Source organism: Phyllopteryx taeniolatus, chromosome 14 (assembly GCF_024500385.1).
Source record: "Phyllopteryx taeniolatus isolate TA_2022b chromosome 14, UOR_Ptae_1.2, whole genome shotgun sequence".
Taxonomy (NCBI): Eukaryota; Metazoa; Chordata; class Actinopteri; order Syngnathiformes; family Syngnathidae; genus Phyllopteryx; species Phyllopteryx taeniolatus.
Window position 1 is genome coordinate 11,631,250 of NC_084515.1, and position 26,379 is coordinate 11,657,628.

The 26,379-nt window shown below is 41.4% G+C and overlaps 1 protein-coding gene across 12 annotated transcripts in view; it reads right to left on the reverse strand.

The window, feature by feature from the left end:
• LOC133488609 (receptor-type tyrosine-protein phosphatase mu-like) overlaps window positions 1–26,379 on the reverse strand; it is a 183,405-nt gene that overhangs the window by 22,275 nt on the left and 134,751 nt on the right. For 2 of the 12 annotated variants that reach the window (XM_061796686.1, XM_061796696.1), the window contains 8 exons: window positions 22,801–23,051; window positions 21,094–21,174; window positions 20,979–21,005; window positions 15,069–15,256; window positions 12,671–12,853; window positions 10,087–10,174; window positions 8,287–8,363; window positions 3,752–3,788 (listed from right to left, as the gene is read on the reverse strand). In XM_061796686.1, the coding sequence (XP_061652670.1) occupies window positions 3,752–3,788; window positions 8,287–8,363; window positions 10,087–10,174; window positions 12,671–12,853; window positions 15,069–15,256; window positions 20,979–21,005; window positions 21,094–21,174; window positions 22,801–23,051 (932 nt within the window). Of the gene's footprint in view, window positions 1–3,751; window positions 3,789–8,286; window positions 8,364–10,086; window positions 10,175–12,670; window positions 12,854–15,068; window positions 15,260–17,918; window positions 17,931–20,978; window positions 21,006–21,093; window positions 21,175–22,800; window positions 23,052–26,379 lie in introns of all 12 variants that reach the window. The other 10 variants (XM_061796689.1, XM_061796692.1, XM_061796690.1 and 7 more) reach the window with 7 other exon arrangements.

Here is a 26,379-nt window from a genome sequence, read left to right on the forward strand (position 1 = left end):
TAACACTAGAGGGAGGAACACTTAGAGAATCACTGCTTTACTGTAGATGCCAAATATTTAGGTTAATTTTAGGCACTTTTCTTCTACACTTCCAGGCCACAATCGATTGCGATTGGACACCACCCTGGTCCATGGAAGTAGCTGGTAACTGATGAGAAAGAAAGAAAGAAAGAAGAAAAAAAAAAAAAGGTTGGTGGTGGGCCGGTTGAATTGATCAGCGCCTCATAAAAACGAACCAAGGTGAGCCGTTTAATGTGGCGAGTAAATGAGCTGCACCGCGAATACATCAAAATAGGTAATGAGCGGGCGAGCTCGGCGATGATGACTTTTAATAGAGTGACAGCTGTTGCACCTGTCGTCGTCGTCACCTTGATGCCGCCGAGGGACTCGTTGGTAGCTCCAAAAGCTAATGAGCGCCGCTGTCGCCCATATTCGGCTTTGAGCTTCGCCGGCGCTTTTCCTCGGTTTAGCCGAGCGGCTGTTTGCCGCTCCTAGAGGGTCGACGTTTTGGAGCCCCGCGCCAAACTTTTTGCTTACGGGTCATCAGCCAAATAATTCATGAAAGAAGGTTGCTCTCTTTCTCCCGGAGAATACAGATGTTTCCAAATGGGTTGGGGGCAAAAAAGGCAACCAGCGAAGTGGCCGGGCGTGAATCCACTATATGCAGAACGTCACATGACCAACACAAGACACGGGATAGCATAACTAGGATCGATGACATGACAGTTTGAAGCCGAACTTGCTGAAATTTTGTTTTCCTTATGGCTGGTGTGATATATGTAAACACAAACAAGGCCTAAACATCAGCTATTGTTATCTTTGGTAGCTCTGTGGTGAGATCTTGTGTTAAAAAAAATATATGTTGCAGAAGTTTAAAGTTCCCATGGGTGTTATGCAACGGTAGCTTTCGTTTTTCCCCATTTTGCCGAATGCGGAAATAGGTTGCGCATATACCGGATTAAACTCGGAATTTTGCCACACCAAACTTCACTCACTCCATGTTTACTTGCACTTCCATTTCTAGAGCAGCCCATTTCTGCAGCAACCTAGTTGGGTCTGAATCAAGTGCCTTCACCCATGTTATTTGTATGCTTTTAAGAGGATAATGTTACTGCACTACATTTCCCCAACTGTTCACCTCATGTTTGTTTGTTTTTATTTTTACACTAGGTCAACTGCCATTTTATTTTTATTCTTTGAACTCAAAAATATTCTCAGGCCACACTTCACTCACATTCTGTTTCGATTTGAACAGCAGCTCGTTAAGGCAGAAAACTACTCTGGCCTGGATTAAAAGTGCTCTGTTATTTATATTCTTTACCTTCCAAATGTTTCTGCACTAAACTTTACTCAGTGCCGGTTTCCCTTTCCATTTCTACTGCGGCCCAGGAGGCAGAATACGAGTCAGGCTTGAATTAAAAGTGCCCTCTGTTATGTTCCTTTTATCATTCTTTTAGCTCAAAATATTCCCTCTTAAAATGTTCTCGTGCAAAACTTCTTTCACTTTCCGTCTGTCTTCAGTTCTAACTTTTACCCCAGGCTGTTTAGGCGGCAGACTCGCCGGACTAGACTTCAAATAAGCCCTCTGGCACCATGTGAATTTTATATATTTTTTTTATTTTCAGTTTTTAATTGAAAGATAGTTTGTTTAGGCAAAAAGCTAGTTGAGCCTGAATTAAAAGTGCCTTCTGCCATTTTGTTTTCATTCTTCTAACTCAAAATGTTCCCGCACCAGCCTCGACTCTCCACCCAGTATGGATTTCTAAAACAAGACAGTCTTAAATTAAAAGCGCAAAATGTACCTGCAACAGAATGTTACCTTCCGTTTCAATTTTCTTTAAACAAGTCAATTTAGGCAGCAAACTAGTCGGGCCTGAAACAAGACCGCCCTTTGCCGTGTTAACTCAGCTTTTGTTTGCTTTGTGTTTCAAATTTTAAAGAGTCATTTAATGGAACAAACAAGTCTGGTTTATGCAATGTTGTTCTTTAAGCTCAACGTGCCCCAACGTTCGATTTCTCCTCTCAACAATTAAAAACAGATAAATTGATCTCGAGGAGGCGGCGGCGTAGTCACGTGCGCATGTTTGGCTGGGCGGTCAGCGCCACGCGAGCACGTCTGGTGAACAAACAGAGCCTCGGCTTTAATTGAGACGCTGAGGAGTAGCGGCGCCGCGCTAATGAACAGCTAATTATGCAACTCCCAGTTCCCCCCGAGCAGCTTGCGAATGTATTAAGGCCTCCTCTTCGCTAAACACCAACAACAAAAAAACACCTCACTGTTTTCTTCTTCTTCTTCTTTTTTTTTTTTAAACTTATTATTTTTTTACCATGAAAGTAAGGTACTCAATCTCCACGCACGCTACCCTGCGCGTGCTATGTGAGACTAATGTGGTAACCATTGAGCATCAGTCACTCATTAACCTCCAGGGTGGCGCTAAGTGCTCATCGCCTTGTAAATCCGCCGGCGGGAGAAACACAGTGACAAAATGTGTCCGCACATGTCAGATAATCCAGTTATTTTTTATTTATTCATCCCGCAGCCCGATTAATAGCTCCTGCCGCACAGATGGAAGAGAGACAGAGGAGCACGACGACGCATGCAACAGCATCCCTGTGTGCTCGTACGCACACACACACTCAAATCAACAAGTTTCCGTCGGTGGCATGAGTAAAAGATCACAGGTTTGATTATGCAGGTGGAAATGTGTAGAACAACCACAAGGAAATTATTAAGCAGAAGTGTAATGGTTCACTTTTTGTTCCAATGTTTACACATGGACATTCGAGCCGCAAACCAGTTGGGCCTGAATCAAAAATACCCCCAGCCATGTTCATTTAATCCTATTATCTTACATTGTACTGTACCCAACACTCATTTGCCGTTTACTTTTGGGTTGGTTTCTAAAAAAAAGCCCGTTTAGGCAACAAACTAGTTGGATCTGAATAAAAAGTTCCCACCATGTTCATTTGATCCTTTTCAGCCTAAAATGTTTCCACGTGAAACTTCAATCACTCCGTTTACCTGCAATTTGTACACTAGGCCGGCCATTCAGGCAAAATGTTTCTACACCAATCTTGACTCACTCTCCTTTGACTTTCTACTTCAAGTTTTAAAACATCCTGTTTAAACAGGACACTAATCAGGCTTGAATTAAAGGTGCCCTCTGCCATGGCATTTGTTTTCATTTTCGCTCAAAATTTCCCTGCATCAAAGTTCGCTCACATTTCGATTTTCAAAATAGCCTGTTTAGGCAGCAATCTAGTTTGGCCTGCATCATAAGCGCCCTCTGCCATGTTCGTATTAACCTTTTAGCTCAAAATCATCCCACCCCAAATTTAACTCATTAGTACTCATTTATTTAATGTTTGGATTTTTAAGACAGACAATTTCGGCAGCACTTGTCGCGACAGAATCAAAAGTACCCTCTGCCAAGTTCATATCATCCCTTTGTCTCAAAATCTTCCCACGTCACACTTTTGTGTTTCGACTTTTAAAACAGCCCTTCTAAGCTGCTAACTCGTCGGGCCTGAACCAAAAGTGCCCTTTGCCATGTCGTATTGTTTTTTCCTTTTAACTCCATTAACTTAACTTCCCGTCTACCTCTAAAACAGCCCCTTTTGGCCTCAATTCAAGTACCCTCTGCAGTTTTATTTTCTTCCCCTTCCCCTTCCCTTCCACCCGGCATTCTGTTTCAATGTTTAAAACATTCAAGCAGCACACTAATCAGGCCTGAATGAAACGTATTCTTACCTTGAGTGGCGATGTAGTGATTTGGCCTGTGGTAACCCTACAAAGAAAAAGAAAAAAATTACAAACCCATTCTCCGTTTGCGTGATAGCAAAAGATCAAAGACATTTCCCCCCCCCCCCCCCCCCTTTTTGGCAACGTGCATTAGTGTGGACGTGGACACCTACACCCCAATCGTGAATGTGTGACACATACACACGCACACACACATCTGGAGTGAAGCTGCAAAGTGTCGATAATCCTCGCGATACGACTAACGGCAGCCGTCTTCACAACGGGCTTCCAGTCTGCGGGATTACGCTAATCCCTTCAAGTTGCGCTTGCCCAATTCCTTGTCTTGTCCCCGGAGACGCCAGGCGGGAAACAAAACATCAGGACGACTTAAAGGCTTCCTTCCCCCATCATCATCATCATCCTCCTCCCTCATTCATTCGAGCCCGGACCGCTGACAAACGCGAGTGGACGCAAAAAGGATGCTTCCCTCGCCCTTGTCCTCTATTTTTAATGACGCCTTTATCTTGTTTGTGCTTTCATGTGACGTCCTGTCAGGCAGCGTTGCCGCATTAGATGCTTATTCAGGTGAGGAAATGGACGCCGGAGAAGAAGGTCAACAGTGGAATAAATCATGTGTCTAAAAGGGAATAAAACATGCTTCGTGGTTGTTTGTTTTTTCTCGCTGCTCTGACCATTTCTATGTTGTTTCTACGATCGCCGCGCATTCTTGCCAGTTATCAGCGTTCACCTGCAGGCCTCGATTTGCGTTCTCTGACTGAATTAGCACACGGCTGCTAATGGGAGCTTCAAAGCCACAACTGTAACATGCATCCCCCTTTACTTTTTCTACAAATAAATGCTGGAGGGGATGGACTAAATAAAACTACTGTAAATAGCCAAAACCTGCAGGTTAAGTACAACTACCGTAAATCCCATGAAAGTTGCACTGGTTAAAATAAGACTGCCTTGACTCCAGTAATAGTTGTGCTAGCTAAAATAAGACGACCAATGAAGAAGAAGAAGTGACTTTCATCTGTTTCCAATAATCTCCCAAAATTGTACGGATTAATTAAGACTACCATAAATCCCCCAAAATTGCACTTGTTAAAATAAGGCTACCATAAATAACCCAAAAGGTTGGACAGGTTACGATAAGACTACCATAAATTCTGCACATGCAAAGGTAAGAAAGACTACCATAAATCTCTAAAAAGTGCACGGGACAACCACAAATGTCATAAAATTGATCACCATTTAAAAGAAGACTAGTGTAAAGCCCATAACATTTGCACAAATTAAAAGGTCCCCTTCCATCACCGTTTCTACTATTTTCAAATTGTATAATCTCTTGATATGCAAGATAATTTGGGTTGAACATGCCCAAAATGTCCTTTTTTTCAAGCTATTCTAGTTAGTCTTTTCCCCCTGACATTTGAAACGGTCGAATTTGTCATTATTATGCGACAAAGTTGCACCGGATAAAAATAAATAAAAGACCACTCTTAATCCCTCAAAAATGACACAGGTTAAAAGACTAGCGTAAATCCCCTAAGAGTTGCACTACTTAAAACAAGACTACCACAACCCCCCCCCCCCCCATAAAAATTACACGAGTTAAAACGAGACTCCCGTAAATTCCATAAAATGTTCACTACTTAAAACCAGACTACCGTAAATCCCCCCAAAACTGAAAAAGTTAAAATACAACTAAGGCTTGCTTGAAATAAAACTGTTGTCTCCCATTGCCTACAAAATGTTTGACTGTTGGGTTTGCTAATGCTAATTAGCATCTTACTATAACATAATGATGGCCAACATACTTGGTTTATCGTGAGTGCTTTTGCATTCGCCACTGCGCATGCTAATTTGCAATCAGGGCGAGAATGCGGTTTCGTAGCCTAATGACTCGACATGTTTGGGGGTACATTGACTCGCTTACTACCGAGCCCTCGTGAAGACCATCATCATTATCATCTGCCGGCTTCCGCGCAATAACAAAAACAGCGGGGATGTTGCCTGCACGGGCTTTTTATTGGCGCGTTCTGATGAGTTAGACAGTAGAAAAAAAACAAAATAAAACATCGTTAGCCGTCTGTCTGCACTCTCTTGAATATGCACGTGTTCTTGACTTTAAGTGGGCCTCGGCTTTGTATGGTGCAGCATAATAGCCCATAAAACCAATAGCGGCCAAAGGTAAATAATTGAAGGCACACCTTGCATTATGAATTAATGTGGGGAGGCCGTAACAAGAGATTACAAATGAGCGTGTCGGGCAGGTACATCACCAGGCTATTAGCGGCTCGTCATCCTCATGGCGGCATTCGCGGCGAATCAGGTCATAAAAGCGAGCTAGGCCGCTTTGTAACACGTTTCATGTGTCTTTTTAACGACTTGAGCGCAGCGTAAAAGGTGCGCAGAGACAATGCAGTGCATGTAAGTGCTGAAATACGAGTGTTGCTTAGCATGCAGGGGATGGTGTGGTTCATTGTGGATGGGATGCCAAGTTCTATGAAGGACAGATGAAAAATACAAATAGGAAGAAAATGAATAAGAAAAAAAAAAACCTTTAAAGAAACTTTTAAAAATGTAATTAAAAAAAATACAATATTAAAAATAAACTTAAAAATGTAATTAAAAAAAATACAATATTAAAAATAAACTTAAAAAAATTAAAATAAAAGTATAAAAACTGAAAAGAATGATGACTGAAAATGGGGGGGGGGAAAAATAAGAAATACAAATATAAAAATTAATAATGCATTGATTTGTCCTTTGTCCATGCATGTGATAAAGCCGGTGCTCTGGAAAAAAAAAGCTGTTTTAACGCTTTCTTTTATATGAAGAAATCTACAAATATATACACACACAAATGAATACAGGTACAGTGATAATAAAATATTGAAATAAATACACTGTATTCATTTTTAAGGCCTTTGGATTTGTTTAAGATGCAAAAAATGTGATGAAATAAGATAAAAAACCAAAATAAAAACAGAAAAACAATTATGAAATCAATCATCCATCCACCCATTTTCCAAACTGCTTGTCCTCACTAGGGTCACGGGGGTGCTGGTGCTGACTTCAGGCGAGAGACGGGGTACACCCTGAACTGGTCGCCTTCCAATCGCAGATTATGAAATTATTGATTGTTTAAAATGTGTATACAATAAAACAAAATGTATCAATAATACCCAGCCATCCATTTTTTTTTTTTACACCGCTTATTATCCTGTTCAGGGTTGCGGGGAGCTTGACTTTGGGCGAAAGGCGGATTCCACCCTGGACTGGTCACCAGTCAGCCACAGAGCACTTATTGAGACCATTCACGCTCACATTCACACTTTGACTGAGTGGGAACTAAATCCATCCTGCCTGGACCAAAGTCAGGCGAACGTACCACTATACCAGAAATGACCCATATAAACAATTCAATATACACGGATAAGCGGAAGAAAATTGATGGATAAAAAGAAATTATTGTGACAGCTTTTCTATGCTCTGCCCGCCCTCAGGGAAAAAAAAAAAAAGAAGCTATAAAGGTGGAGGGTAGAACCCCTGGATTGGTTTGGAATACAAAATAAAAAGCATCCATCCATTTTCTTTAACGCTTCTCCTCACTAGGGTCGCGGGCGTGTTGGATACAAAAATAAAATGTAAAAATACATTTAAAAAAAAAAAACATTTAAAAAAGTTGCATACAAATAATCTCTCCACTGGCATTGTGCACGTTACAACGGCAGCCCCTCGATAAAGGAAGCTCACCTTGCACTTTGTGTCAAGATCACACAAATGTTTTTCACTTAACAACAACAGCAAAAACCACAACCCAAAGAGCAACCTTCTTTCTCGTACGAGCGAAATTGGAGGATTTGTGAAGGTCTGGCGAGAAAATAAAAACAGCAAAAATGAAAAATGCTTGCTTGAGTCGCAGTGGAAGGATGACGCTTGACAAGGAGGATTGGTTGCCACAACACCCGGGGATTGTCATTATTAAGTGTGTGACGATAACCGTAGAGAGGGACAAGGAATTTACTGCGAGGTGGGAAAGTGGTATGCGAGAGGTCTTTGTGCTGGCTCCTCAGTACGATACCGCCAAATTGACGAGCAATTTTAACACACCCACACAGTCAACTTCTTTTCAGACTGTGACTATTCTGGGATCTTTTGCGCATTTCATAAGATGTTGTACCACAGCGATTCTTGAGTTGGTGTTGAAGCCTTGGTGGAGGTCCTTCCTCCTCGTATTTTGTGTCAAGCTCTTTTTCCAACCATGTGTTTGCTCTTTTTTTTAATCTCTCGGCGAGCGCTGTCATCCTCTGATCTTTATTGCTCTTAATTCAAGCACACACTGATACAGCAGCTCTCTACAGTTGTGTGTGTGTGTGCGCGCATTTGCGTGCGACTAGTCCCCATCGCTCAGGGCCCCCTGCGACGACGGCACCGGCGTCCTCTCCGCCACCCCCGAGAGGAAGCGCGGTGACCTTTTTGCGTCGGTGGTGCTGGCTGGTGTGTGTCTGTGCGTCAGTGTGCGTGTGTGTACTTACATCAACGTAATTTGCATTAATGTAATCGGAGCTCTGTTCGCCCTCCAGGGCCTGCAGCCTGACACGCGAGTGATCATCTGGAAAAAGAGGCAGAGGAAGAAGAAAGCAGCATTGAATTAATGACATTAACCAGGCCACGACATGTTGAGGAGGAGGAGGGGGAGGATGAAGACTGACTGTCACTCTTTAAGGCTTCTAAGCCTAGTGCCCACCTGCTCAACCATGAACATCCGCCATATTTACCTCACCTCAGATTACCATCTATACGCCAAGATGAAAAAAAGAGCTCAGCGGTCAACATTTTGCCACGGATGATGACATGATTGACGCCGTAGAGGAGTACTTGGGGGGCCAATACTCAGGCTTCTATGAAGAGGGGTTCCGTAAACTCCACGACTGCTGGAAGAAGTGTATAAACTTACAATGGGACTACGTTGAAAAATAAATGTTTCAATTTGTCACCCTTTTTTTGGTACCATAGACCACAAACCTTTCGATAAGCCCTCGTATAGTCCACATCAAGACTCACAGACAAAATGATCTTTGCCTCATAAAGCACCCTGTCGTATAAGTTTTACTGTTGTCCCGATTCGGTCACCTGATCGAACGTCTGGTCCAATCACATTTTCAGCTGATCGGTCTCGGCTGAAAAAGAGCGGCTTTTATTTTATATTTTTATGAACAGAGTTCTACTGGTTTTATGCAGTGGTCTGTGCAATTACTCTGCAGTCACAGTGATCTGTAGTGGGGGGCGTCTTTTGTCTGAATCTTGTGTTCAAAACGGCCACAAGCTTTAGCGCTCGTCCGCAGCTTGTTAAAGAAAAAGAGGCACCAAGTGAGATATGGAAACGTTTTGCTTCCACGGCAGACAGTCAGAGCAAGCCGAAAGACTTTACAAGTTAAACCAACAACTAAATCCCCACAGACCACAAGAGGGAACAGTACGGCCAAAACGCTCGCTCAGCGGCATTGTTTAAGTTCAAAGAGCGACAGGTTAGAAAATAGGACGCTTTTAAATGACTTACCTTCAAATAGAAGTCTAGTCAGTCTGACAAGCAAACTTGTGCCCGCCTGGTTGCATTCGACAAGGCAATTAATCAAAAGTGTTATTTGTAGATTGTATTGTATGTGTTTGCAGCGCAGTCGAGCACTCACCCACCAACTACGCAGTACACCCGCGACACTAGTGAAGGTAAGCGGTAGAGAGAATTGATGGACGGAAATTTAGATGGCCAACCAAAACGGCCAAAACGTTGTACAATTTGGAGTTCAAAGCATCATTATCTGTGCCAGCAAATGTTCTTTGCCATTTCTTTGGTTTCTTTTGTTATGCCAACACTGAAGGTTATAAAGTATTAACCCAAGAACAGGAAATTTAACTTTGAGTGTATTTTTTAAATATCGCTTTGAAAGCCTATTTTAGTTACATATTACAATTTCTCTCCCATTTGATCAAATGAGGCTTTTAAATTGTATGTGTTTTACAGTACGCTTTATACTTCTATGGCTATAGCATTGGAACAAGAGCCCATGATACAACAATCCAGATCTTGATTAATAACGATTTTATCCCATACCTTTTTGTAGGAATATCTACTGAATTCAACAAACATTGTTGCTGAAGGCACTGTGGGAAGATAAATACATAACCATGAAGCAGAAAGGTCAAAGCTGCTTCAGCTGTGCTGATAATAAAACTCTTTTGCTTCTTATCCCGCGTCGCAAATAAACCAGCTGGTTGAGTTAAAAGAAAAAAAAAAAAGAAAAAATCACGAGCGAGGCGTGTTGTTGTGTACGCACATGCAATAATGTTCCCGTATCGGTTCTTCATGCGGTTCTCGTCCTTCTTGGCCGAGTCCCACGGCGCCGACTGTCCCTCGAAGAAACGCTGCGAACAAAGACAACAGTGGGAGGTAAACATGGCGGCATTGGGAAGCTCTTTAAAGCAAAAGCTCTTTAAAGAAAGAAGCAGCATTGCTGTGTGCAACTTAATTTGAACATTTACTTTTATAATAATAATAATAAATATAACATGATATAATACAATAAAGTCAATTTGTATGATTTCCAATGAACAAATAAGACAATTGGCAGCAACATGGATGGAGTCAACAGTCTGCTTGTCATTGAAATGATGTCTTACGATGTAAAACAAACTGTATATGCAGTGCATACGCCTCAGAAAGCTTTTGAAAAGAATCCCTCATAGCATCTTCTGCTGTTTTGTGTGTCCCAGAATTTAGAAGAAATTTGAACAAAACAAAGAGAAAACTGCAATTTTATGCTGGCAACTATATTATTTCCTATGATGGGGAACTACTTTTGAAATTAGAAAGACTTGGTTATCAACTAGAGCCATGGAAGGTGTTCCACTTCAGAAATTCCATGACTTTCCAATTCAGATTTTTTCTTAAATCCGATCTTTTTATGTAGTCGTTTACATTACAAAAACAAACGCGACTTTTGCTGCGGACGGGACGTCAGATTGCGCATGCGCACAAACATGAGGTGCCGTGTTTACGGAAGTAAATATGACCGCTCGCGTTGGTCTAGTCATGAATTTTAAGGATTTTGTGCAACTGGAGTCTACATTTTCTTATCTTTATCAGTTTGAAGCATCTTTTCGCCACTGACAGTTTTCTGCTCCTTCGTCCGCTGTTGCTTTTGTGGAGTGTCTGTTTTGCCAAACAGTTGTGACGTTTGTCACCTTTTGATGACATATAGGACAGGTGAGTGCCACCTGTGCATAATTTCAATTCAAGTATTCCTTTCAAAAGCTTTACACAAATTACTAGCACATCTGACACAACACAGGTGTCACATTACATCCATCAAAATGCGCGTGTGGTGGGTGGGGGGTAGGGGTGGGTCACATTTGGTTTGGTAAATGCCCTTTTGGTTGTGTATGTGCATCCATTTGTCATCTACTTTACACTTTACATGGAAAAAAAAAATAATTCAACATTAGTGGTCTTACCTCGTTGATCTGATCCAAAGTTAAGGTACAAGAAAGAACATGGGTCAGAAAGAGATATAGTACAGCGTTAAGTCAACAGCACCACACGCTCCAATTCACTCAGCAGTAAAGGAGAAGAAAAAGGGCATTAACCTGAGGACACGGTGATGTCACGGTGAAGACGCAACGTACAAGGATGGGAGGACGTGGGTGGTGGGGATTAAGTGGTTTCTACCCTGTGGTTGTGGCCACATGAATCCAAAACACACACGCTGCATTGCGCCTGGAGGGACGCCCACGGCGCCACAATGATCCCCGTGGTACAGGTGGCCACGCATGTTGTTCAAGCCTCTTCATTCAAATTCACTCAGGAATTCAACTTAACAACGTACTTTATATATATTTTTACTATTTGTGCTCGTCCGTTTCCCTAAATATTATTTAACTGTGACATATCACAATAATAGATGTCCATTTCATTGTATTTCGTTATAAATCAGTCATTATTAGGTCCACTAAGCATGAGGGGTGTTGTTTCGAGCACAAAAACAAAACAAAAAATAGAAATGTTCGAAAAAAAAAAAAAAACTATGCTATCAGGCTAGCGTGCGATTGCTTTCGAATTTTTGGCTTAATGTTTAACATTTACAGGGTTAATACTGAAGAGTCTGTGTTATTTGGTCATAAATGGCCACAGGTGTTATTAAATCTTATAAAACTTAAATGTCAAACTCAGGCCTGTAATTATGTTTGGCCTACGAGACCATATCAAATGTGTATTAGAGCTGGCCCGCCAGTATAGCGCGTTGGCCACTAAAACTACAAATCCCAGAACACTTTGCTAGTGTGTTGGTGCGTCAGTCGAGACCTGCAAACACCTCCTCCTTTTCTGTTTCAGTCATTAGGAACCATGCTACCAGTCTCCTCAGACAAATTTACATCTCCCCTTCCCAAAAATGGCCAAATGAAAAAGCTTTCAAGCAGCAGATTATCTGTTCACGACACATTTTATATTTCAGATCTACACATTGTATCTATTTAAATAAGAACCAAATACCACTGATGTCATTTATTGCACATTTGATTTCTCATGTGTTTATACTATTAAAGTCTGCTTATTCCAGATTCAGTTGAGTTTATTTTCATATGACATGGTTCACCATTACATATTTGGAGAAAATGGAAAACAAACAATTGCAGTCAATTTTCAATAAATATTGAGCTTGACCCACGCCGTTGTGCCAATTTTAAATTTTGGCCCACTGTGAATTTGAGTTTGACACCCCTGCTCTAAAGGGAACTCAACATTTTAACAATGAGCTGTCTATAAGTGGAATAAGCCAATCACAGTTTTCACAATGAACCACTTGCAGTCCATTTAGCATTTACCGATGCATGTGAAGTAACAGAACCACAAAAAATAATTACCTCTGCTAAGGAGCTGCATGTTTGTTGCCTGCAGTGACGACTTATAAAACATCTGGTAAAGTTTTTCATGGGCTTTGGCGCTGTGGTTGAAAGGCCAGTTTGAAGACGTTTTCGGGAGAGAGATTTTGGCGAGTAAGGAAATGGGAAGAAGGCAGCATTTGACAGAAAAGTGCACAACCACCACTAACAGCAAAAAAACACATAAACAACATAATACATTGTAAACACGCTGAGATGGGAGAAACATTAACAATTTATCCTGACAGTGCAGCGGGGGAAAAGCAGGCAGAACACAGAACATAAATGAAGAAAGGCGTACACAACACTGATGAAGCATCGCAACCACATGTCCAGACCCACACAAGTCTTTTAAAATACCATAGCTATTGTTTAACATCAAGTGTGTTTTGGATCATAGTAAAATAACCGCTTGAAATGTTTTTCATTTTGGTAGAAGTCATTTTATTTTAGAAGTTTCATTTTGTAGGATTTTATTTCCATTTTCTTTTAGCATAGTCTTTTTTTTTTTATTGTTAAAGAGGAGTATTTATTTTCTTTAGGATAATTTTTTTTTTTTTAATTTCCTTTAGAATATTTTTTTTTTTTAGTACATACTACTAATACGATATATTTTTCAGAATTTATAATTGGAATTTATACTTACATTTTGTTGAATTTTTGTTGGGTTGTCTTGATGTTTTATTAATTTGTTCAATCAAAAAAAATCAGATTCTATATTTTTCAAATGTGTTTGGTTGAGGGGTGCAACTAATTTAATAAATGATCAATCCTGATGATTTTTTTCATTAATCGAGGAATCGGATGATAAAAAGCATTTTTCTAATTTCCATCCCTTTATTGAAAAACACTATTTCAAAGTGACAGTGCAGAAAATCCACAAACCTAAACTGATTCCAATTCAGTTACTGGTTTGGTCTGTAAAATGTTAGAAAAGAGGCAAAAATTTATTTTTGCTTTTCAAGGTTAAAGCAGATGTTTGCAAATGATAAATGCAAATTATGATTAAACAAGGATAATCAGTCTGCTTTCATGGAGGACTCCTGAAATTGGATAATATTTAGTCTTGAGAGACTTGAATCCAGAGGATTCGGAAAATTTTAAGTTAAACACTGTCTCTGAACTATTAATTGATTCAAAATAGTATATAATGACTATTGGGTCAGTTATTGGACCCCTCGCTTTCAGCCTGTATATGCTAGCCTTGGGTCAAATTCTTCAGAACTTTAATTTTGACTATCATAGCTATGCAGATGACACACAGTTATATCTAGCACTGTCTCCAGATGACTACAGTTCAATTGAGGTGTTGTGTCACTGTCTAAAACAGACAACTGGATGAGCCAACATTTTCTTCAATTAAACCACAACAAAACTGAGATAACTGTTTTTGGCAATAACGAAAAGAGGATTCCTGTGAGTAATTTACAGTCACTCTCTTTAAAAACCAAAGACCAAGTCCGAAACCTTGGTGTTTTCCTAGATTCCGACCTGACTTTCAACAGTCATATCAAATCAATTATTAAAACTGCCTTCTACCATCTGAAGAACATATCCAGAGTGAAGCCTTGCATGTGCCAAGCAGACCAGGAGAAGCTCATCCATGCTTTTATCTCAAGTAGACTTGACAATTGTAATGGTCTTCTAACTGGACTCCCCCAAAAGAGCATTAAACAGTTGCAGCTCATTCAGAATGCTGCAGCTCGGGTTCTGACCAGAACAGAGAGCTCAGAGCATATTACTCCAATTCTAAAGTCTTTACACTGGCTCCCAGTCAGCTTTAGAATAGATTTGAAAGTTCTGCTATTGGTCTACAAATCACTAAATGATTTAGGTCCTGAATACATGAAGGAAATGCTAATGGTATATAAATCCAGTAGGGCTTTGAGATCGACAGACTCAGGTCAAATAGTGGAGCACAGAGTCCAAAGCAAACATGGTGAAGCAGCATTTAGTTATTATGCTGCACACAAATGGAATAAGTTGCCAACAGAAGTGACGTCAGCCCCAAGTGTGCATGTTTTTAAGTCCAAATTCTTTTTTTAATTTTTGCTTAAAATTTTCATAAGCCATTTTTTTTCTTTGTTTTTAATTGCTTTTAATCATGTAAAGCACATTGAGTTACCTTGTGTATGAAATGCGCTATATAAATAAAATTGCTTTGCTTTATCGGAGATGGCGGTGGGGACTCCGCCCCCACCCTTCCGCGTCGATGATCAGCTTCCGATCGGGAGACTACTTCGCCTCCTGGCGACGATCGCTATTAGCTTCAGAACCCCCCATGAACCTCTTGCTATAGTTACCCCCAAAAAAAGGCTTTTAAAAACTCCAGTGTACGTGTGGACATGTGGGCTGACTTTTGGGACACCCATCCGCCTACCTCGTACTCCTCCTTGAAGCCGTAGCCCTCGGCGCACTTCATCTGCGTGATGTGCTGCAGCAGGTCGGCCACGCGGATGGCCGGGTGCAGCTGGCCGCTCTGGTACGGCACGTCTACTGCCTCGCGTTTCCTCAGCGAGTGCGACTGCACCAGGCTGCTGGTGTCGCTGCCCATGTTCTGACTCTCGTCTGCTTCACGAAGCACAGGGACAAGGCCCGGGAGTGAGCGCGGCAAAGTGGGCGCCAATGCGGTATACAGCAAAACAGGGTGACTCGGTGACACGATGCTTGAAAGCGGTAACTGCTATGTTGTGACATTCTGGTTCACCGCAGATGGCCGTTTATCTCATTTACCGCTCAGCATTATGTCACCAGCCACCAGATTGACAAACAACTCTCCAAAACTAGTAATCTGTTTGTAATGGATGGTCACAACAACACAACGCCATTAAGTAAGAGGATGAGTCATGTGGTGGGAAGGTTCAGGTCCATCTGTCTCAGAATACAGTTTACAAACCTAAAGCCATGGAGGCCGCATTCTCACTTTTAGTTCAGTTAAAACGAACTGTGGCACAAAAGCTCGGATAACGCGCTTCGTTTGGTCAAGTGTGAATACAGTACTATCAGACGAACCCTGGTGGGTCTCAGTTCACTTGGGCTTAAGGGTGCGTTCACACATTTGGTTAGGTTAAAACTGCTTGAAGTGTTGGTCTAGGTGGTCTAGCAAGTGAACCCTCATGCAGTTTGGCGCACTTGATCTCAAGATTAGCGTTAAAAAACAGGTCACGTAAATGGTGAAGTGTAGAAGCTATCACCTGAACCCCAGTGCGGCTCAGTTTACTTAAGCTTAAGGGTGTGTTCACACTTGATTTCATTTAAACTCTTGGTTGGGACTGTTCTGTTCATGGTCTTCATTTAGTCAAGTATGAACGCTAACAGGAGGTCTCGGCCTGTTTGCAAGTGAACTCTGGTGCGGTTTGGTTCACTTAAAATAGAGAAGCGTGTTGCCAAAAAATACATTTTACATCAAATAAATGGTCAAGTGGTCACCTCAATCATTAAGGGTGTGTTTACACTTTGGTTTAGTTAAGCTGGTTTGTAACTGCTGTGGTTTGCTACTGCTCTGTTAGAGCACTTCATTTTGTCAAGTGTGAACGCTTAGAAGTCGTGCCGACCTGTTTGCAAATGAAATCTGGTGCGGTTCGGCTCTATTGAGTTCAAGGCCAACGTTAAAAATCACATTAAGTTTACGTCACGTAAATAGTCAAGTGTGAAAGTGCTTCACTGAAGCTTAAGTTTACACTTTGGTTTGGTTAAATTGAACCCTGACTGTGTGTTTGGTTGGTTGTGCGTTATGTTTGGTCAAGTGTTAACGCTATCATGCAAGACCGCTTCAAGGGTCTAAGACTCTTGCACACTGACTGAGGAGTATCTGCAACATTTGCACAATCAACATTGTCCCAGATTATCGCGATACTCGTCACTTTAAACTGCATACACTCCTTCAAGTCTCGGCGCCCTTTGAACAATGGTCATTGCAATATTAGTCATTCGAACTGCTCTAAGTGCTCGAGGAGTCTGCATCTTTTGCACAATTGTCCAAAAAAATAAATAAAAATAAATGTGCCTGCATTACGAGATAACTATTAACCCTTTATTGCTCAGTGACTGTTTTTTTTCAATGTCTTTATGTCTCAAAAGTGTTCTCTGTCAATTGACTTGTCTGTTGTCGTACCAGAGCGGCTCCAACTACCGGAGACAAATTCCTTGCGTGTTCTTTGGACATACTTGGCAAATAAAGATTATTCTGATTCTGACCGTTTGCAAGTGTACTCTAGCATGGTTTGGATCACTTGAGTTTAAGGATAAATTCACACTTTTGGTTCCGTTAAAACCACATGAGGTGGTTTTGCAAGTGGATCCTGGTGCAGTTCAGTTCACTTGAGTTGAAGGGTGTGTTCACACTTTTGTCAAGTGTAAACGTTTTCATGCCAGACTGCTTGAAGAGAGTGTCTCGGCCTGTTTGTAAGTGATCTGTGCTACTGTTCGGCTCGCTTGAGTGTGAATGCTGCACGGATCTGCATTAAAACAGCGAAATCGTGAATATTTAAGTGTAGAAATTCTCATATGCACTGGAACAAACAAAATATGGGCACAATGTGTAAAAAACAAAAACAAAAAAAAACGCAAGTACCACTATGTACTACAATTATGAAATCCAAACTTAAGAAGAAAGAGCATATTTTGTGTGTGCATTTTAAATTTTTCTTTATCATCACAGCGTGTCACAAAAAATAACGCCATGGAAAATTATAATTCCGACTAAATTCACATAACAGCAACTAATATAGATTTGTGCAAACCAACAGGTTTGTTTCGGTTGATCTTTTGAACGACAAATACCCAGTTAGTGGCAGACGTGAGGCACAGATGTAGTTGGGGGGGTGGTAGAGGGGCGGCGTGCACCCACAAACATGGAGGAAGGGGATGTGGCAGAGTGGTAGTGGGGCGGAGGGATTTTAGCAGAGAAGCATTACACAAACACAGCATCAATTCCCCCCTAGCTGACCTGTTCTTTCGATAATTAAAAAAAGAAAATAGCCCGAGAGGGAGGCGGAGATGGAGGTGAAGATGCTGCCCTAAGGCACTCGGATCATGCTATGCTAATGATGCTAATGGCGGCATGGGATGGAGCGGGACAGGGAGGGGTGGAGTGGCGAGGGGAGCGGTGAAATGCTAACACTGGTCATGCAAGTGATGTCACAAAATGTCGGTCGCTCGCTGTCCGACAGAACAACGCCCCCACTTCCCCAACCCCGGCCCACCCGGAGGCCCACATGGGAGAACTTACCATTAATGGGCACTTTTTACATAAGAGGTGACGGATATGGAAAAGAGAGAGAGAGGGAGAAAGGAGGAGAGAGAGAAAGAAAGGGGATAAGCAACAATACAGCATGATAATCTGGTACAGTGTTTTGAATGCTACGCTATACACGGACCACCGCAGCCCGAAATAATACTTCGGCCCAGTAAGGGTGGGAGGGGGGATTATGAGAAGATGGGAGGGTGTTGGGGGGGGGGGGGGGGGGGGTGCTGACTGATGGAAGGTGGGATAATTTGCATGACAAAAGGAAAAAGAACCAAACAAGGAAGTCGTGGATTTAAAGGAGGGAGAAGAAAATGGCAGGATTTGGATTGCTTGCATTGTGAAATGGTGTCAGAAATTTTGTACGAATTCATACAAAAATTGATGGCAGTTTTCTGGGTTAGTAAAGAAATAGAAAAATAAAAAAAATTATTTCTCTTAACCCTAACCACTAAGACGTTTTTGTGAAAAAATATCAATTTTTTAACTTAGCATATTAGTCAAATTGGGGAGATAATTTGGATTGTCATGTGACAGATAATTTACGATTTAAAGGATAACATGGGAATTATGAACCATGTCACAAAATTTAGTAGGATCTCACACAAAAATGATTGCATTTGTGTTTTTCCCCCCCTAAGAGACATTTCAAATGGTCCAAAAAAAAATTCTAGTAGAAAAATATTTAGTAAAATGTTTTTTTAGCTTACTATTGGCCATATTTGGGGACGATATTTGCCATTTGGATTGTTGGAATTGTGAATGTGGTATCCCAATAATTTAGTTGCAAAATTAAAAAATGACATTACATTTTTTTAAGTTGACTGAAGAAAGTAATAACACACCCATTCAAGTTATAACAAAAAATCTGTTCTTTGGTAGCAAATATTTAGTAAAATATTTTATTAGCTTTGCATATTGTCCATATTTAGGTCCGTAGGAATTTATACAAAAATGATAGAATTTTGGGGGTTGAATTAAAATAAATATCCCCTCTCTTTATAACAGCAAAATATGTTAGCTGAGCATATCGGCCATATTTGTAGACTATTTAGTTAATTATATGTTCATCATTGACAGTGGTTAACTTATTTTTACACTTGTATGACAGCTAAAAAAGCAGGTAACACATAATGGCGACAGTTTTATGCCAGGAACGTCTTATTTCTACTTCTTGTCGACATTAATTTGCTTTATCATTTCGACGACTGTGACTGGCGCAACCTCATGCCAATTGCATCATGCTTCATTAAAAACTAATGGTGGCATATGGCGCTGATGAAAGACACCGCTTTAAGTTACGCGCACTGTTAAACTCCGCTTCTCTTGTTCTGGAGAACTCAAAGTGTGGCGTGACGCCCACAATTTGTCGTCGTGTGATGTGTTACGGGGGCCACGTCCTTTTATCATTCCATTTCATCGGGAAGCGAGAAGCAAAACACAAACAAGTAGGCCGCCGACGGCGCAGGGACGACAACATTAAAAAGAATAATAGAAGAGCTTGTTGTGTTGCGGGGAGCGAGGGCAGGGAGCTAAATGAAGAGAGGGAGGGGAAGACATGGATGTTTTTGTTGAAGGGAAAGGTGGTAAAGCTCGTTTCCGCCTCCCAAGCTGTTTACTTCCGTCTAACAAATGCTAAAATAGTCAAATGTAGCCCCTCGCCACCTCCAAAACCGCCCCACACACCCTGTCCACATCTGTCCATGCATATGACAGGTCAAAGACGTATGTGACATCACACGCGAATGGGATGCAGCCAAGCCCCTCCCACCCCACCAGAAAGACCCTCGTTTGAGCGGGAAGATGAGCATGAGGAGGTTTAGGCAGGATGAGCAGGCAGGTATGATTGTGAGGATCTTTGAAAGAAAAAAAAAAAAGAAAAAAAAAGAAAAAAAAGAAGCCAAACAAAGCTGAAATGATGGAGGGGAGAGGGTTGGGCGAAGAGGAGAATCTGTGCTTTTCAGTCCTCAAATGTAAATGAGTCACTGCAGATTTGACAAAGTAACGAGACTCCGTGCTAATAGGCTAGCTGCTTATGTCAAGGCTGCGCAGCATCTCGCCCCTATTCTGCTAATGTATTGTTCACTTCTATCATTCTTTTTATGGCATTTATGTTATGTAGCACACAGCTATCACACTGTCATGCGCTCACTCTGTGCTTCTTTTTCAGGGGCATATGTAGCACACTTGTCACGCTCACGCTGCACTTAGTCAGGTTTTTGTCACAGTCTGTGCTCTTTTCAGACTTTTTATATTATGACCACATTGCGGTCACACACTCTGCACGTCTTTTAGCAAATTATCATCACTTCTCTCACTCTGTTCTAGGGGTTGACTTTACTACTTTGCATCAGTAATCACGTCTTTGGCATCTCGTCTTCCAATCGGCCAATTTACAGATGACTTTCTACTTGCTCATCAACTGCCGTCACCAGACTGTAACACTCTGCGGACCAGCGAAAGTTCAGACGAAAAAGACTACATACGTCGGCGCGGCTCAGAGTAACAATAAGTCGGTTGTGGATGATAACAGCGATTAGCCTCGCTAGCTTCGGTAATTCCAATCGCCACCAGTCTTGAAATATTCATACCAGCGGGACCACGGGACTGGCAGCGAGGCGTGAAGTGAAGCTCCATCGACGTCGCCAAAATATTTTAGCACATCATAGTCGACTACAATATATATATATATTGTTCGACCTCTACTCTATAACTTATTTCGGCTTTTTTAACTGATGTCACTTCTCATTCTGAGCTTCTTTCTTAGGCTTTTGCATAACACACTGTTGTCAGGCTCTAACCCCATGCCTCTTTTTCTGGCTTTTATGTAGCACATGGCTGTCTAGGTTGATTCTTTGCCCCATGTTTGTGCCACCTGCAGTTGCCATCGCATGCTATAAAAAAGCCCAGAAAAAGAAGCACAGAGTGAAAGAAGTGAACAATAGTAATGAGATGTCTGGCTTATGGGTTGTTACACCTCGTACATATAACGGGTCCTCATTAATACGTCATGTACAGAATGAGAGAAAGGGGACAGATTCTCACCTAAGATGGCGGTCGGCACAAATGCGTCTGAGGGCACAAGTGTTTGGAGGAAGAAAACAGTTGCAGTAAATACACACAAGAAATACAGTGAGTTTAGCTTTACATCTTTACATACCTGGGTAAAAGGCGCTTGTCGGGATGGAGGTGCTGAGGGTGTTGGCTTTGGGCAGAGTGAAGGAGGAGGGCGATGATCCGGCTGCAAAAAATAAACAAATAAATAAAACAGCAGGATTTAGGAGGAAATTGGGCAAAAAATTTGTAGTATAATGCATCTGAAGTGTAAATATTGCATATACACTAATCTGCTCACTGCCATGTAAACAGGAGGTCAGTATATTCTCATTATTTCATCCCGCTTTTATGTAGCACACTGTTGTCACGCTGTTACGCTCTCACTGTGCTTCTTTTTAAGGCTTTTATGTAGCACGTTTTGCTTGTCTTTTTGTTTTGTTTAGCTCAATGCTACCAGGCGTTTTTCACTCTGTGCTTCTTTTTTCATTCTTTAATTTAGCACACTCATGTTCTGCTTCTTTTTCAGCCTTTTTGAGACGCTGTCACGTTTTGTCACTCCTTGCGCATCTTTATCAGGCAACCATGTAGCACATGGCTGTCTCGCTGTCCCAGGCTCGTGCTTCTTTTTCAGGCTTTTATGTCGCACACCACCATCATACTTTGTCACTCTCTACATCTTTTTTAGGCTTTTGTGTAGCACACTGCTGTGCCACATTGTCCTGTTGTGTGGTCCTTTGTCAGGCTTTTTTGCAGCACAACATTGACGGGCTTCGTCACTCTCTGTGCTTCTTCCTCAGGCTTTTCATCTTGCACAAAGCTGTCACACTATGTCATGCTGCCTGCTTGTATTTCAGACATTTAAGTGTCACACAGCGCCATCATGCTTCGGCACTCTGTGTGTCTTTTTCAGCCTTTGATGTAGCACACCTATGTGTCACGCTCTCACTCCGCGCTTCTTATTCAGGCTTTTGTTTAGCACACCACCCTCACACTTTGTGCTTCTTTTTCAGGCTTTTGTGCAGCATGTGACTTAAGAGTATCTGAGAAGCTCAGTAGCCCCCGTCAATGTTTGTTTACAAATTTTTCAGAGTGAACTCAGAGGCCACAGTAACCGTCATGTGAACATGTGGATTTAAGACGGGCAGTAGATTAAGCGCAAAATAAAGTGGATGGCGGATAAGAAATAAAAACTCTGGAGGCAATACGCTCGATGTTGAGACGCGCAAAGAGCATTATTACGAGTCAAATGTCTAATCTATCACGTCTTAATCCCAAACGGCACTGTCACTTAAGGTCGCCGGCAGCTACCCTGATCATAAATCAGCCGTTTAAATCTTAAAAGCTAGCAGACAACAAATCTGGAGTCCACGCCGACAGACAGTTAATCAAGGTCAGCGCATCATTGAGGCTCCTAACCGGCAGGGGTTTTTTGTGCGGGTGTTTGAGTGTACACAAGGAGGACTGCTCCATTTGTTTAATCAGATGCTCAGGAGGCGGGATTACGGTGGGTCGAGCCCCCGGGCGCAGATTTAGCCCAGCTGCCCATCAACAAGGGATTAAGTGGACCCTGTGAGGGGCCGAAATGAAGAGGTCATCACGCCACAATGCATGGTGTTGGGTGTGGATGTGCGCGTCTGCCCACCCTTGATGGAGGTCTGTGCTACCAACATTGGAGTAGAGCATTTTCAACCAAATAAAGACACACTTGTCTAGGGGTGCGCGCTATGTGCAGTATATGCGATAGATGCACACAGTACAACAGCAGAGAAATGAACAATATCGCAGAAGATTAGATTTTTGCCTATCATACCTCGGCCGTTGAGGGTGAGTGTGCACTCGCTACGCGTGTTAAGGGTGAGCGCGCACTCGCTATGCGTGTTGACGGTGGTGAGCGCACACTCGCTGCGCGCGTTGAGGGTGTGGCTGTGCGGATCCATGAAGGAGAGCGCCTCGTCGCAGTTGGTGCCCTGCTCCGTGTAGCTCTTGTCCATTGAGTTCACCATCACGGTCATCTCCTGACGGGTGCTGTTCAGCGTCTCTTTGCGCTTCTTGGCCAGTTTCCTTCAGAATAGGGGGATTAAAAAAAAAATAATAAAAATTTAATGTCGTCTTAATAAACTTTTAAACATAGCGTCATCCTTCCGTCTAGTTAATATAACTGGTAGAAATTTGGCAACAACCATATGAATTCCCTTAACCAGTGGTCCCAACGTTTTTTTGCACCAGGGACCGGTTTCACAAAGACATATTTTGACGTCATGACGAGCATAGAAACAAACAAAAACTAATGATTAATAATACTGTACAACTTTCCATTATGCTAAATTTTAGTTGTTCTAATTAGTGGGTTAGATTAAGTTAGATTTTACTTTTTGCAGTGTAGGAGGAGTTCGCTCGGGTAAAACCCCTGGAAACAGCCTAAAATCCAGGATAAATGGCACCTTCAACACAAAATTGCCACCTACCTGTACATTTCATAGCAAAGGTTTTCTATTAACGGTGTCATGATAACTATATGCACTGGATTTCATATTAATCGCACAAACTGGTATTTTCTTAAACAGTAGCTATTGTCTTGTGTTTCATGGCGAAGCATCAAACTTTGCCGCCAAGCTCTGCCCAGACTCAATGATGAAAAGTCACAAATTTTGGCAATTAGCATCTAGTATGCTTGTTCAATTTTGGTCTAAGACAAGTTCGTTTTTGAAGGCCCATTGTAAACGACCCCTAAATGGCCACTTTAAACCAAAATGGCAGAATACCGGTGTCTTTTCAGGTTGTGTGTACATTTCATGTTGCCAAGTGAATTTATTTTCGGTGTTTGTTTTCAAGAGGAACTCGTCCTTGTAGGACCCCTGGAAATGGCCCAAATGACCCTAAAATGTCCACTTCAAACCAAAATGGCGGCCTAAAACCAAATCAAAGTAAATAACTGCTCATACTGTCCGTAAGTCATTTGTCATGAGACGGTGGGTCACATATTGAGCTCTGGTTTGTGGTCACATTAACTTTTATTAGGCACCAAATGACTTTTCCACCTTTAAAATAAAACAAAAAACGTATGAAAACGTGGAGGAGGCGGGACATCCTGACCCAAATCCATCAGAAGCCCTCATGATTGAAAGTCTACCATCTTGGAACTCACACTTTTAACCTGCTGTGCGTATTTCTGACCCACTTTGAGACAACTGTACAAAAGCACTTTGTTCTCTATTACAACAACTACCAATCTTTAATTAAATAATCATAATTAATATTTAAAAACTGTAATAAGTGTCCCAAACCTTGAAAGGCACTACCTGTATATTCATAATTCAGCCCCAACTGTGAATGTTTTTAATTCCAGGTTAAAAACTACTTGCACTTTACGTTCTTTTCATAATTTTAGTAAGCAGTTTTATTTCTGTACTTGGTTTTCAAATGTTTTTTGCCTTTTGTTTTTAAATGCTTATAAATGTTTAACGTAATGTCAAGCACATTGAGTTAGTTACCTTGTGTATGAAATGTGCTACATAAATTAAGATGCCTTGCCGCAATGTATTAGATTCCAGATTTCTTCCTCAGATTTTCTGTGCTATAAACCTTTTTTTGGCAAAGCAATTTATAGTTAAATACAAGCAAAAAATAATCAGAATGATAATAATTATATAATCAGAAAAGCAAAATAAAAAATAAAAAGTAAAATGTGGCTTGATAAACTGCGCCTGGCCTGTACTACATTCTGTAGGCATTGTCATGTCATTGACGGGTGGATAAAAGCTTAAACAATGATTAATAGTAAGAACATAATCCACAGAGAGCGAGTAGCGAGGAAAGACTCCTTTAATCAATGTGATTTCTTTTGTGGTTTTTCTCCTTTTTAATTAGATATGCTTATTGTTTTACTCTTCGATTTACAAAGTCTCAACTTGTCTCTATTTTATTATTTTTTATTACTTATTGCACCACTCGTGCACGTAAAGCCTTAAACACCAGAAAGTCTTTCAAACTTAAAAATATGGAATTTCTTTCCTCTTTTTGACAGAATAAAAAGGAGATTTCCCAAAGGAGAGGCTCTCTGAAGCCGAGCCTGACCCCAACAACGGAAGGAGAATAAAAGAGTGTTCCCGTGGCGATTAATAAAACATGGAGTCAACGCTCCGTTATTCCACAAAAAGTAGCTGGAATGCCGTCGGAATGATCGCCTTGCCTTGATGACCCCTCCGCTGCGCTCTCCCGCTGCTCTGTTGCGGCAGATCTCCTCTGTTTGTTCAATTTCCTGGCATATGGCGGCGTAGGGGAGACCCCCCGCTTGCTTCGAGGGGCTCAGCGTAACGCTAATGGCGCGGCAAATTCCTCGGCGAGCGAAAAGTGACAAAGGTGACATTTTCATGCCGGCGGACGCGTTCGCTCTTTTCAATTGGCAATTAAGAGCGTAAACAGAAAGACGTTGTGTGTAATTGCAACACAGGAGGAGGTGGCGAGCGAGAGGGGAAGCTTCGAATATAGCCCACCACGACAAAACAAACAGTTTTTGGGGGTACTCTTGCCATTGGAAATGTGTTCGAGCCCATTTGACACGTAAATTACCGTATGCACCGATTGTGACTTGCAAGTTACTAATGCTGACCTTGCACAATTAAAAATATCCTGGAAAAAAAAAAATCTGCAATGCAAAAAACTATCATCTAATCAATGTGACAGCTCCTTTCGGAAGTAATTGATGAGAAATGCAGGATAGAAATATGCATTATTAAACTCAAAAACATGCGCTTGTGATGTGCGGGTATTATTTTTGTCGAGTTAGTGTCCCCATCGTCATGTTCTACTGTAGTACGTGTGACGAATTGTGTATGGCTTTAAAAGGTGGGGCCTGTCCTGGTAAGTCACGTGGACATCAGCGAATGAGAATTGAATTCAATTGATATTGTGCTGCTCCTTCTGGTGTGTGCGTATAATATGGAGACGGTGACAGTTCCATAGTAAACTGCAGTAATATTAGTCATTCTTTGCAGATGATAAAGAATATATGCCTGTTAGTATTCTTATACTATCTGCCTACATACGTTGCCCTTCTGTTTGTGTTCAAATATCTGTTGCTTAAAGGGCAACTCTGACACAGATGCTATTTGTTGTCCCTCTTTGGCGTTTTGCATTGTTTGTTAGCATTAAGCACAACAGACTTAACTAAAGCAATGCTATGAGGTTGTTTTAAATACACAATGTGTAACTCTTTAGTTATATGTTTAGTTTGACATTACACTTTAATTGGGAGTGTTAATGAACAAACAGCTTGAACCCTCTCTTTTGAAGAATTGTTCACTGTCAAACTTGATTGTTGTGAAGTGAGTTGAGTTTAGTTCACTGCCACCATACCGTGCTTGTATCTCAGATTTCTGCTTGCAAGTCA